General features: G+C 52.1%; 1 protein-coding gene across 9 annotated transcripts in view; it reads left to right on the top strand.

Annotated features, from left to right (window-relative positions):
• The window catches only part of ABLIM3 (actin binding LIM protein family member 3), a 99773-nt gene that overhangs the window by 83630 nt on the left and 2984 nt on the right, over nucleotides 1-13159 (top strand). For 4 of the 9 annotated variants that reach the window (XM_016150340.2, XM_036224311.1, XM_036224312.1 and 1 more), the window contains 9 exons: nucleotides 1574-1621; nucleotides 3546-3680; nucleotides 5139-5203; nucleotides 6499-6646; nucleotides 7704-7733; nucleotides 8322-8380; nucleotides 10058-10118; nucleotides 10843-10850; nucleotides 11390-11470. In XM_016150340.2, the coding sequence (XP_016005826.1) occupies nucleotides 1574-1621; nucleotides 3546-3680; nucleotides 5139-5203; nucleotides 6499-6646; nucleotides 7704-7733; nucleotides 8322-8380; nucleotides 10058-10118; nucleotides 10843-10850; nucleotides 11390-11470 (635 nt within the window). Of the gene's footprint in view, nucleotides 1-111; nucleotides 211-1573; nucleotides 1622-3545; nucleotides 3681-5138; nucleotides 5204-6498; nucleotides 6647-7703; nucleotides 7734-8321; nucleotides 8381-10057; nucleotides 10119-10842; nucleotides 10851-11389; nucleotides 11471-13159 lie in introns of all 9 variants that reach the window. The other 5 variants (XM_016150335.2, XM_016150339.2, XM_016150336.2 and 2 more) reach the window with 2 other exon arrangements.

The following is a 13159-nucleotide window of genomic DNA, read 5'->3' as shown; positions in this document are numbered from 1 at the left end:
TCCGCCCATCCCTGCTGCCATCACCGCACTGCTGCCTAAGCTGCCACCGCGTTAATGCCTGTTTTCTCTGTGCCTCTGTTCTCTCTGGGGACCACTGCCTGCGTGCTCCAGGGCCCGAGAGTGGCCGGAGCTCTCCATACCATAGCCAGTTAGATGTGAGGTCCTCCACTCCAACCTCTTACCAGGCTCCCAAGCACTTTCACATCCCAGGTAGGCTGCCAGCCCGGAATTTCCGACATGGGTGCATGCTCCATGGGGTCGCCAGGCAGCCTGCACCGGCACCCGAGGAGAAGCCGGTTCCTGGGGACCCTCCCTAACCAGGCGTCACACTAACCCATCTCCAGCCCCGACGCACCAACAGGCTCTAGTCCCTCCACCTGACAGAACCAGCCTTGGTCAGGACCGCCAGCAAGCAGCCCAGGAAGTGCCTCGAATGTCTAGGGGCTGTGATGGATGCAGCCGTAACCAAGCTGAAAGTCAGAGGCTCTTGCACCAAATTTCTTGAGATTGAATCCCGATCCTGCTGCTTCTAAGCTCATGACCTCAGGCCAGTCACTTGGCTTCTCTGAGGCTCTGTTATTCCATCTGTACAGCCAGGCACTGTTCTGGGCCCTGAAGTTACAGCTGTGCTCAAACCAGCCCAGGCCCTGCCTTCATGATGTTCTAATGTAGGGAGAGAGATCGTAAATGAGTAAACAAGTAAAGGGACAATTTCAGGTAATTGTAGGTACTGTAAACATAATACGACAGGGCATGTGATAGAACGAATAGGATGGGGGAAGCTGGTCTAGGTGAGATGGTCAGGAACGGCCTCCTGGAGGTGGTGATGTTGAAGCCAAACAATGAGAAGGAACTGGCCTTGAGAAGATCCCAGAGAAAAACATCCCGGCAGAGCAAATAGCAAGTACAACAGCCCTGAAATACTGAACTGGCAGCGAGCCAGTGTGGCTAGAGGTGCTGAGCACGAGAGAGAGTGATAGGTGCCCTTGTAGCTGAAATTTGGATAAGATCTCACCCTAAGTTACAGCAGAGCTGGGACTAGACCAGTCTCCCAACTCTGAGCTCAGGTTTCCCCTCCCTGCTCACTTCTCCCTAGGAGTCTGCCCTACGGTTTCATCCACAGCTTTCTCAGCTGCTCCGGAAAAGTCCCATCGTGTCAGTTTGTGAGGGAGCGGGAGGGGAATAATGCTGGACCGTGCGTGGCTGCAGCATTCTGGGGACTTTCACGCCGATGAGGCGTGGCCACTGGGTGGAGGCAGTGGGCGCTTTCCCGCATGGGGTCCTGCTGAGCATGTGCCCACTTCGCGCCTGCACGCCCGCCATTCACGCCCCAAGTCCCTTCCTCAGCACCATTTGAATCCATCCATCCCTCTCCCCTCACCTTTCCTGGAACCTGATGGTATGAGATTGGAAATTCAGCTTTAAAAGAGGAAGTCCACCAGGGGAAAGAAGGTGGACCCTTGGGAAAACTTCTCTCTTCTGAGATGAACTGACCGACTACTGTCCCTTTTCTCCTCTCTCTCCCCCTCTCTCTCTCTTTCCCCCCGCTGTCTCTGCCGGGTTTGTCTGACAGCTGGAGAAAGTAACATCTACCGGAAACCCCCGATCTACAAACGGCATGGTACGGTCGGAGGCAGAGAGGGCATAGCCAAGCAAGGGGAGGTGGCAGTTAACGTCGGTGCGGATGGCTCCGCACGGGCCACCCGGAGGGACACATGCAAGGCCGCACCTCGGTGCTTCTTGCCGACTGCATCACACACACCCCCCACCCCCCGCCCCCACCACCACTCTCTCCAGGTGACGTTGGAGAGGAGTTTGGTGTCATTTCAAAAGATCGAGAAAGTTCTCATATCCCCTAAATCCTTTGCCACCATTTCCCCGACCTCCCCCCTCAACCTTCCCTGCTGTCTGGTGTCCTAAATTCCATGGTCAGAGGAACACACCCCTGGGAGAAGCGCTCCGGGGCTCTGATACTCAGCCACTCGTCGCCGAGAACTGTTCGTTCTTGCAAAAGCACTTATTGAGCCTCAGTTGAGTAAGCGCATCCCTTAGTTCAGATGCAGAGGCACAGCTGCCACCTCATCGGCCTCACGTGCCTGTGGGCCTAGCTGGGTAACAGGAGAGCACGGAATTGGTGGAGCATGGCGCCGGCAGAAGCAGCCCTGGGCCAGGATCCGAACTCACTGAGCAGTGGGGCGGGGAGGGGCACGAGTATAAATAGTGGCTCTGGGTGGTTAAGACCCAGTAATTTAGACAAACATCCTCAGTTTTGGAGGGGGCTGGGCTGGGGTTCAGGCAAGTCTGTGCCCACGTGTATATCTATGTGTGGCTGTACAGGACACACCGTGTGCCCCAAGTAGCCATACAAACATACCGACCCTGACAAAGGTAGTTTGACTTTATATCCAGAAAAGGCCCCTGGGCCCCGAACCCCTCGGGACTGCGTGGGATTTTCCAGATGGCTCTGCAAGGCAGCACCGAGACAGGGAGTCTGGGGTGGAGGAGGACTGAGTGGATAGTGGGTAGATGAAAGGGCTAAATGCGACTGGCTGGGGTGAGAGGGGCTGCCCGGACCCACGCTGGAGAGCCGTGGAAGCAGGTGCTGCTGGGGGAGTGGGCACAGCCTAGAGCCAGCTGAGGGCAACCCCAGACCTTCTGCTGCCCCGGCTGCATAGAGTGTAGAGTATGTCCCTATAGTTTCTCTCCTGAAAAATTATCTGGAAGCCCTGCTCATTTCCCCAGACCTCTCTCTACCCTAGTCAGCCTCTTGCCAGTCTTTGGGACGTGCTGAAGTCGACTCGCTGGAAGGTTTTATGCCTGTGATAGGTTTGACAGTCACCCTATATGGTGGGCTTTACGTGGAAGCTTGAAGTTGGATGGCATCTGAGCCAACAGGCCAATTCTAATACAGATGAGGAAACCGAGGTAGAAAGGGGAAGGATTTGCCCAGTGTTACAACTGAGTCATGTGGCAGGGCTGGGACGAGAACTCAGCGTTGCTGGCTCGCTGCCCGGCACTCCTTCCTTTGGGTCATACAGGGTTTGGTATTTCGGTGCGAGAAGGTCGACCTGACATAACATGCAGCATGACACCCTCGCCGACTGCCACCCTAGATGTGGCTCAGATCCACAAAGCGGGCTTCCAGGGGGTGAGGAGGACAAGGGCAAGGGCTCACCCGGGACGTGTCCGATCTTACTCGGAGGAGCCGCAGCCTTAGTGTTCACTCAGCAGTGCACCTGGGAGCCCACGCGATGTGGTAGGAGCCCTGAGCTGGGGTCTGATCAAGTTCCGGTCTAATTTGCTGTGTGGTCCTGAGCAAGCCCCTTCCCCTCTCTGGTGTTCGGATTCCTAACTGTTAAATGTGGGGCTTGGCCTCAGTGCTTTTCCATCTCCCATGCTCCATGTCCCAGGCTGCCAGACTGTGGCCTTAAAGCAGCCTCACTCCCCTGGGCTGCTGCGTGGCTGAGACAGGGGAAAGAGTATACAGGACACACTCTTCTGGGACACTCTGGCTCCCTGAAGCGCTCTCTTTGGGTCCTTCACAGGTGACTTGTCGACAGCAACCAAGAGCAAAACAAGTGAAGACATCAGCCAGGCCTCCAAGTACAGTCCAGCCTACTCACCAGACCCCTACTATGCTACGGAGTCTGAGTACTGGACCTACCATGGCTCCCCCAAAGGTAATGTGCCCCACAGAGAAGTAAGACAAGAGCCACCTGCACCAGGGACACAGGAGGCCAGGACAGTCATCTGCTGCTTCACATGATCATTCATTTATTCATTCAACAAACATGTATTGCAGGCTAGCCACAGGCCCTAGGGAGACACAGGGGAGCGAAGTATACCAGGCCTTGCCCTCGTGGAGGAGACGTAGGTAACTGGAGAGGGAGGTGACACACAGGAAGTGGGAGAGCTGACAGGGGTAGGAAGTAAGATAACAAAAACCTCTCGGATGCAGAGACTTGGCTACCACAGGAAGGGCGAGAGGGAGGTCAGCCGACAGAGTGCAGAAGCACATCTGCAAAGATCCAAGATGGGAGGGTGTGTTCCACCGGGGGAAAGAAAAGGCCGTCAGCTTAACCTTGAGCTCAGGAAGCCGAGGTAGGGTGGTGGTAGAGTGGGGAGAGAGATGAGGGGCCAGACCTCACAAGACCTTGTGAGTTAAAGTAAGGATTTTGGTTTTTACCCTAAACAGGAAGCCATGAAAAGTGGTGACATGATCGGATTTGTGTTTTTAAGAGACCACTTTGGCCGTAGGGTGGAAAATGGTTTGAAGGATTGAAAGGGGAGAAGGCAGGGCGACAGAAGACTCTCATGGGCACCCTGGCAAGGGGTTGTCCTCAAGGAGCCATCCCACCAATCACACATCCCAAGCTACTTCTTTCAAGTATGGGGAGGGATTTTCACCAAGAGCTATTTTGATTCAATACCCACATTTACCAATTGAATGTCTATTCTGAACAAAGCTTCTGAGGAACTGAGATGACCCCTTCCCCACCCTCAAAGTTTTCTCCATGTAGAAAGGAGATTAGATACGAACACGGTAAAACCCAAAGTGGACAGTGATCAATGTCCCCAAGAAATAAGTGTTTGGAGGCTGTACAGGCAGGAGAGACTGCTCCCAGCAGGCATGGGGGGAGGAAGGGAATCTTAGATGAGATGGTTACAATCACATAAAACAAAACAAAAAAAAAAATGAAGAAAAGGAAGAAAAGGAAAACCAACTCCAAACGGCTTAAGCCAAAACAGGCATTTTCTGGGTCATGTGACTGAAAGTTTTGTGGTGTAGCTGGACCTAGCAGTAAAGAATGTCATCAGGACTTGTCCTGTCCCCTGGGTCGGGTGGCTCCATTCTCAGGCTGACTCTGCCCTCATCATGACAAGGTGAGCTCCAGCAGGTCCAGGCTTACTTCCTACCCCTGACAGAGAGAGGACTTCTCTCTCCCGCCAGCATCCGGCCAAGCCCAACGCTGGCTTGTTCGCTCTGTTTGGGCACTTGTGCAGGGTCACTCAGCTAGAAAGCGGTGGAGCCGAAAGGAACCCCTACATTCCTAGGCGCCACCGCCCCAGCATCCTCTCCCCAGAGCAGGCCAAGTGGTGAGCATGCATGCGCGCTGATCCGAGCTGTCTTTTGGCAGTGCCCCGAGCCAGAAGGTTCTCATCTGGAGGCGAGGAGGATGATTTTGACCGCAGCATGCACAAGGTGAGCAGGCCACACCACTGAGTGAGCCGCTTAGACGGTATGTCACCAAGGTGCTTTTCCTTTGCAAGTGACAGAAACCAAGTTCAAACTCACTTATGATAGAAAAAAGAAACGCGTAGCTTGGCTACACCCGAATTAGGTATACCTGAAATAATCCTACTATCTAACCAAAAAGTCAAATGGCAAGATTAACGCAGGTATAACTAGATCTAGCTGTTCAAAAAATTGCCATAGGCCCTCTCTGCCCTGGTGCTGGCCGGCCCTTGCAATGGCCACATGCTCAGGCGGGTTCTTCTCATTTAGTGGCAAGTGAGTGCCAGCAACTCTCACGCATTGCCGGTGGGAATGAAAAGTAGTGTCACTGCTGGGGAAAACAATCTGGTGGTTCTTCAAAAAGTTAACTGTAGAATTACCATGTGACCCAGCAATTTCACCTCTAGATAGATACCCAGAACCGAAAACTGGTACTCAAACAAATACATGTTCACAGCAGTACTCTTCACGATAGCCAAAGATGGAAGCAGCCCAAATGTCCATCATCTCACGATGTTGAAAAAATGCAGTATATCCATAGAATGGAATGTTATTCAGCCATAAAAAGGAACGAAGTCCTGATACATGCCACAATGTGGATAAGCCTCAAAAACATGCTTAGTGGAAGAAGCCAGACACTAAAGCCTACACACTGTTATGATTTCCTTTACATGAACTATCCAGAATAGGTAAATCCATAGACAGAACATAGATTTGTGGTTACCAGGGACTGGGGGGAGAGGGAAATATGGAGTAACTGCTTAATGGGTCCAGGGTCTTCTAGGGGGGATAAAAATGTTTGGGAACTAGATAGAGGTGGTTAGACCAAATGCCACTAAATTATTCACTTTAAAATGGTTACGCTTATGTCATATGAATTTTACCACTCTAAAAATCATTATTTCCCAAAACAAGGTGGGCGCTAGCCACTCTAATAGGAGTCCCAGGAGAGGCTCTCGCAAGAGCCACCTGCCCATCATCGAAGCAATCACTGCAACGCAATCCCGCCATTGGCCAGACCTATTTTATGCCCACCATCAGAGCCCCGCCCAGACCGCGGGGCTTTCACTCCTCCTTGTGAAAGAGAGATGGAGCCCAAAGGAACATAAGGGTGCTGCAAGGAAGGAGGGACACAGGGAAAGCAAAAATGATAAGAGTTCACTATTGAGAGTCTGATCACTCAGCCTTTCCCGAGCCTGTTCCATCCATCTCAGTGTTCTTTGCTTCCTTCTAACTTCTTCTTGCTTCTCCCTCACCCCCAGCTCCAGAGTGGAATTGGCCGTCTGATTTTGAAGGAAGAGATGAAGGCCCGGTCCAGCTCCTACGCAGACCCCTGGACCCCACCCAGGAGCTCTACCAGCAGCCGGGAGGCCCTGCACACGGCTGGCTACGAGATGACCCTCAATGGCTGTAAGCACTACCCTGGAGGCCTGCGGGGGGCGGGGGGACTTTCCTCTCTAATTTGTCGATGAATCTGAACTCCTACAGCCTCGCTTGGGTCTAGAATACGGACTTGGCAAGGGACTGTATAGGGCACTAAGAAGACCATGCTCTTCCCCGAGTGGTCATTTCTGCTTCTTTGGGACATCTGAAGCTGTGACTTCCAATCAGATTCAATGTTAATAAAAATGTCTTCTAATCATCTGAAGGGGTCAAAATATAAGGGGCTGCCTCTGAAGGAAGTGAGTCTCACTTCGCTGGAGGTGCACAAGCAGAGGCTTGGTTTGAGCCCTTGGCTCCGACAGTCTCACTGTAAGCCCCTCCGCATTCCTAGACACAAGCACGTCCTGGCTGCCTCCTCTCTTTCTTACTCCTGTGGGAGTCAGTCCTGCCAAGAAAGCCTATCTCAAGTCAATACTTGATGGATAATAACCTTGTCGTGGGTAATCACCCTAACGCTGAAGGTGGTAGTGGTAATGATGATAAAGCCAGTTTTATTTGGTGTTTTGTATGTCGGCCACTGCGCCAACACCTTTCTGCATTGTGTCATATATTCTTTACAATCACCTCATAAAGGAGACACTCTCTGTCCCCATTTTACATGTGAGAAAACTGAAGCATGATTAAATAACTTGCAGAAGTGAGGTATCGTCTGATGGCAGAGCCAGGATAAACAAATGAGCCTGGCTCTCTGTTTGACCACGGAGAGGCACTGTTTTTAATCTCTGCCTCTGCGCCTTGCGCAGAGCTGCCCAAATACAGCTCAAGATTCAACTCTATTCAGTGGCATCTGTGCAGCAAATATCACACAGTCCCAGGTGCTGGGCCAAGAGCTGAGAGGGAAAGGGAGGGTGGGGGCAGGCACAATAACCGAAAACTGACCAGTGGGAGAGGAGGAAGTGAAAAAGGCCCCTCCTCCCCACCAGCCAGCGTGGCCTGGGTGTGGGAGTCATGTCTGTCCCCATGAACTGTCCATTATGTCTCTCTGTGCCCATAAACACTAATCTCCGACTTTTCTCTCTTGCAGCCCCTCGGTCCCACTACCTGGCTGACAGTGGTATGTTGTGCCCACCCTACCTTCAGCCCAGGGTGACCTGTGAGGGCCAGATCTGACTCAGCTGCAGGTCTCCCATAGCTGTGATGACCACGTGACATGGATGTCCCAGCTCAGTCCTAATCTCAAATAGTCCGTCCCATTGTGTTTGTCAGATTAAGGGTCTCGATTTTTGGCTCCGGAACCGAGGGTTGCCATGCACAATAGCTCCCAGAGAGAAAGAAAGAGCATGTGCCTCTTCTACCCCTGTGGGAGTTTGCCTGTCTAGGTTCTGAGCTGGAGTCCAATTCCAGGGCCTTTGTCCAGAGCCACCCTGTGGCAAGGACGGAGGTCCATAATAGGAGCTAGATGTGTGCAGGATAAGGCCAGAAGACCACGAGAGTAGGTGCTTTGAGTGAGCCTAGAATTCTGCCAGAGCAAAGCACCCACCCTAAGATTGGCATTTGCAAGCCTAGAGAGCAATGGTGGCCTCCGGCTACTGCCCCTATGCCCAGAGTTGGGGAGTAATATTGGCCATCTGAAGCCAGGTCGCCTCAGGGAGAGGGGCCCCCAGCTCAGGCTCCTGGTAATTGTTTTGCCCCTTCTGTTTAGATCCGCTCATCTCCAAGTCCGCTTCCCTGCCTGCCTACAGAAGAAATGGGCTGCACAGGGTAAGAGAGGCTGTGTGGGACATTGTCCCCATGATGCACTAGCTCACTGTTATGGTGCTTACAGTGATTACTTAGGGGTGAAACATGGACAAAGGCCTTGGAGCTAGGGGTGAGCTGACTGAAGGAGTTCAAAGGCAATGATTGCTCTCCTCCCTGTGAGTCCTATGTGAAAAGGGGGTCCTCATGCGAGGGGTCGGTAGACACCTGTCACTGTGCTAAGCTTTACAAGCACTAATTCACTTATCCTACAAGGTAGTTACTGACCCTATTTTGTGGATGAAGAAATAGAGGCATGGAGAGGTGATGTGACTTGATCACGCTCTCACACTCAGTAAGTTGTAGAGCCAGGAATCGAGCCCACTGCCCACACCTAACTGAGCGCTCCACTCGCCTGACGTAGCTGGGAGCCGTCTGAGCTCTTTGATGGCCTGCAACATAAAACCTTCACAGAAGCAGTGAGCTGGTTTAAGGACCAAAGGAAATGAGAAATGTACCTTGTTAGCAAGAGGTCACAAGAGGAGAGGCTGCGCAACGGGGTGGGGGGAAGCAGGGACATTAAGGTAGATATTTATTAACTGAGCACCTACTGAGTGCCAGGCACTGTTCTAGGTGCTGGGGGCCCTGCGATAAATAAAGTTGCTATCCCCAGGGAGCTCTAGTTCTGGTTAGAGAAACAGACGACAAGTAAGTAAAGGTGTGATTTGAAGTCAGGTGGTCAGAAGTACTAGGATGAAACATAAAGCAAGGGAGTAGGGAGAGAAGGTCAGAGAGGGGTGGATTTAAGCAAAAGCCTGAGTGCACAGAGGAACCTCACTGCTCAAAGACCAGAAAATGCCATGTCAACACTGTGGGCAGGGAGGACGCGTGGCCAGCAAGGAGTGTGCATGTACATGAAGCCAGATGAGGATGTCAGTAGGGCCCTGAACACTGGGAAGGTGCTGCATGACCTGGCTCTAACTGCTGTATAGACTAGAGACTGCAGAAGGACAAGTGGAAGCCATACGCCTGTCAGGAGACTATTTTAAGGTTGAGCACATAAAGGGATCTGAGCGCCACTGAACAATGACAGCTGGTTTTAATAAACCTGTCCTGCTGAGGGACACACAGGCCCTGTCCTCTACATGCTGGGAGCCTGGACATTCATTCACGCAACAGATATTTATTGAAAGCCTTTTACACGTACAAGGCACTACTCTGGGTACCTGGAATAAATACATCAATGACCAAGCGAGACAAAGACTCCTGCTCCTTGGAGCTTTTATTCTTACGGGGAGAAACAGAAATCAAGTAGCACATAGTAAACAAGTCAAATTATTATAGAATGTAGAAGGTGGTGAGTGCCATGGAAAAGGGGGGGGGAAGGGGAGCAGAATACAGGGATTTGGGGAGGGGGAAAACTTGCATTTTTAGATGGGGTTGCCAGGGTAGGTCTCATGAAAAAAAAAAAGCACGATATATAATTCACCAATAAATGAATATTTATTGGGTGCCTATTATGCGCCAGGCCTAGGAACTAGGGATATTGCAGTGAGTTAAATCACCTCAACTTGAGGCTGAGACTTCTGCAAGGGCCCCATGTCCCACTGGTCCTGGTCCATTTTCTGGAGATGGGAGAGAAATTCAGGGAGGCAGAGGTGAGCACGCCCCACACCAGCCCTGGCTCTGTCTCCCCCGCAGACACCCAGCGCAGACCTCTTCCACTACGACAGCATGAACGCAGTCAACTGGGGCATGCGAGGTGAGTGCAGGCCTCCCCTGGGACTCACAGGGACTTCGGATGCGCTGCTCATAGCTGCAGCTTAACCCTCAACAAATGATTGCTACAGACTCTGGCCCCACGCTGAGCTCTGTCCAAACCCGAGTTCCTACTCCCTTTCACTTCCCACTCCCTCCCATTTTCCCTCCTCTTTCCTCATCCTCTCAAGCCCCTGGCCTTGGGTGATCTCCAGGCCATCTGTCCCATCTGGGTTCCCAGAGCCACTGAAGAGCACTGTTGTCCCAGTACTGCTGAGCTAGAGCTGCCTGCCAGCCCCAGGTTCAGGGAAACACTCAGAGCCAAATGCACATTGTTCCCAGCAAAAATTCCATGAGCTTCGGGCTGTCTGCCAGTGATGCTCGCCCACCAGCCTCTACCAGTGCCTATAAGCAGGTTCAAGCGGCAGGGCAGCCCACATCAAAACTTGGGGGATCTCCCCCAGAAGATGGAGGGACTAGCTCATGTGTTTCATGATCTCAGACTCATCTTATTTCTATTATAAATATCTCAAAAGTCAGTTTCCCCCCCTAAAACCATCTCTCTGGATCAGCCCAACCCCTCTCTCCAGCCATCCATGGTGCTTACACTAGGCTTGATTTGGGATGAAGTCAACAAGAACAGGGACTGTAAGACAGAGACCAGTGTAGGGATGCAAACCAAAGGCCGATGGGTTTCCATTGTGTGTGTGTCTCTTTTCTCTCTACAGAATACAAGGTAAAGAAGATACATAGACCTGGGGAGTCTCTGGGACAGTGGGAGCTGCTACATTGTGGACCAGCCAGAGGATGACAGCACTGTCTATGCAGAAAAGGGGACATCAATGAACAACCCCAAGGGTCCTCCTGAGACCAGCATTTCTAGTCCCTCCTTGGCCCACTTTCCCTGAATCCTTCCCCACTTTTCTTGCCTTCTGAAATCAGATAGTTCCCTGTGGGCCTCAGACTTTCTGGAGGCTTCCCAATCACCTCATATGAGACATTTATATTCAGGAGGTCTTATGTCCACGTTAATGCCAAATGTCACCAAGCTTATCCCTAGCAGTATTAGGGGACTCTGGGGCCTTGTCTGGCAGGAAAAGGTGTCTTGAGGCTGCTAGGCAACCCCAAGGAGGGCAGACCCAGCCCTTCCTGCAGGTTTTAATCTCTGGCCATTTGGGAGTGGAACAGGGAGCCCAGGCACAGCATGTGGCTGCAGGGCCCAGCCCAGCACCCTCGCCCAGCCCATAAAGCACCACCCTTGTCCCTTCTCCTTAGATCTACCCTTACGAGCTGCTGCTGGTAACCACAAGAGGAAGAAACCGACTGCCCAAAGATGTGGACCGGACCCGTTTAGAGGTAAGTATAGAAAACCTTGGGGTTCGAAGGGATTCCAGAAATTGCTTGGTCTAACCCAGCTTGGGAGAGGCAGGCAGAATGATTAGCTTTAAAGTCACACAAACCACAGGAAGAGCAGAGGTTCCAACTAAGTTTCCTTAGCCTGGGACAGTTCCATGACATTTTGTGCTGCCTCCTTGGTTCAACTGGAATCTGTGCTGTGCAGGTACAGCATATTCCACCTGTAGATAGGAGGAGAGCTAGATTTGGGCCCTGCTCTCAGACACCTGCAGTCTGTTCGGTAAGAAGAAATGCAGCTCTGGCTTCATGCAGGGCTGTACAGAAAAACAGTGCTTGTGACAGGGATGACAGGGAGGCAGAAGGTAAAAGCATAAGTAAGTCTCGAGTGACTCCCTAGGTTCCAGTTCTGATCCTGCCATCCCTAGGTGGTCATCTTGGCCAAGTGACAACCTCTCTAAACCTTAGTTCTCTCCTCTATAAAGCGGGGTGGCTATCATGCTTCCCTCAAGTTGCCAAGTGACACAATGAGGCAATACACAAAGAGCCCTTGGCATCGAATCTGGCAGCATCCTGAGTAGTAAGTACTCTGCCAGAGTGTGACTGCTGTTATCCAGAGAAGACCACTAAGGCTTGGTTGGATGGCACAGGCTTCCAGCAAGAAGAAAGATTTGGCTGACTCTGAAGGTGGGAAGGTTTGGATGGATGGAGAGAGGTGAGAGAGCATAGTGAGCAGTGAGAACAGCATAGATAAAGGCACAGAAGTGGCCTGAGTGTGCCATTGGGCTTTCAAGACGTCCAGTCCACCTGGCATGGAGTTCCAGTCCCTGGGCACTTCTGATCCAGGAGCACTCTCTGCCCTTTCCACCCCAGGGCCTCTCCCTGCCTCTCCCTCTCCTAGGAATCCCCTTCTCATCTTGCCAGCTTCCTCACTCCTCAGGGTTCTAGTGATGCCTGGGCCCCAAACCTCCCCAAGCCTTCCCCAGGATCTGTCACTAACCTCTCCCTCCAGTCTCCCCCAGCCCTCTACCAGAGTGCAGATCCATTTCCTCTTCCTGCCAAAGACTGTCTGTCATCTACCACATGGCCTGGACTGGGAGAGGTGTCAAGAAGTGTTGTTTGGAATGGAATGCAGGCTTCTAAGAGAGGAGGCTCGGGACTCCCTAGAATGAGCATATCAACCACCCTTGACATGACTGCCGAGGAATTCATCCAGAGTAGAGGGGAGGGGCAAGTAGGAGGGGAATGCGAGTGGTCCAGGAAGCTCTGTGAGTCCTCCCAGCTCTAGCATGCTGGGGTAGCAGCAAAGAAGTGTATGATTCTCCCCATATTTGTAATAAGGGCCTCCTTTCACTCTCTAGCAGTGTCTTCCGGTGCTGAAGGGGACAGCTCCCAGGGCAGCTCAGTGGGGCACCAGCATTAAAGGAGGGAAGTGTTCAGGAACCTGGTTCGCCCTGGAGAAACAATTACTCTCCTTCATCCTCCAGGACGCCCAGAAGTTCAGACAGGGAAGCTCAACCTTCCCTAAGCATTAGAATCACCCAAGGAGCTTTTTAAAAAAACCAATACTGAGCTCCACCCTAGACCGATTAAATTGCAGTCTGGAGAAGGAGCTCAGGCATCAGTACTGTTCGACTCGCAGGAATGTCTAACACGTAGTCTGGGCTGAGACCGCTGGGCTGAGACCGCTGG

Source organism: Rousettus aegyptiacus, unplaced genomic scaffold (genome assembly GCF_014176215.1).
Source record: "Rousettus aegyptiacus isolate mRouAeg1 unplaced genomic scaffold, mRouAeg1.p scaffold_m13_p_7, whole genome shotgun sequence".
Taxonomy (NCBI): Eukaryota; Metazoa; Chordata; class Mammalia; order Chiroptera; family Pteropodidae; genus Rousettus; species Rousettus aegyptiacus.
The sequence above is the reverse complement of the archived record's forward strand: the minus strand, read 5'-3'. Positions and strand labels throughout refer to the sequence as shown.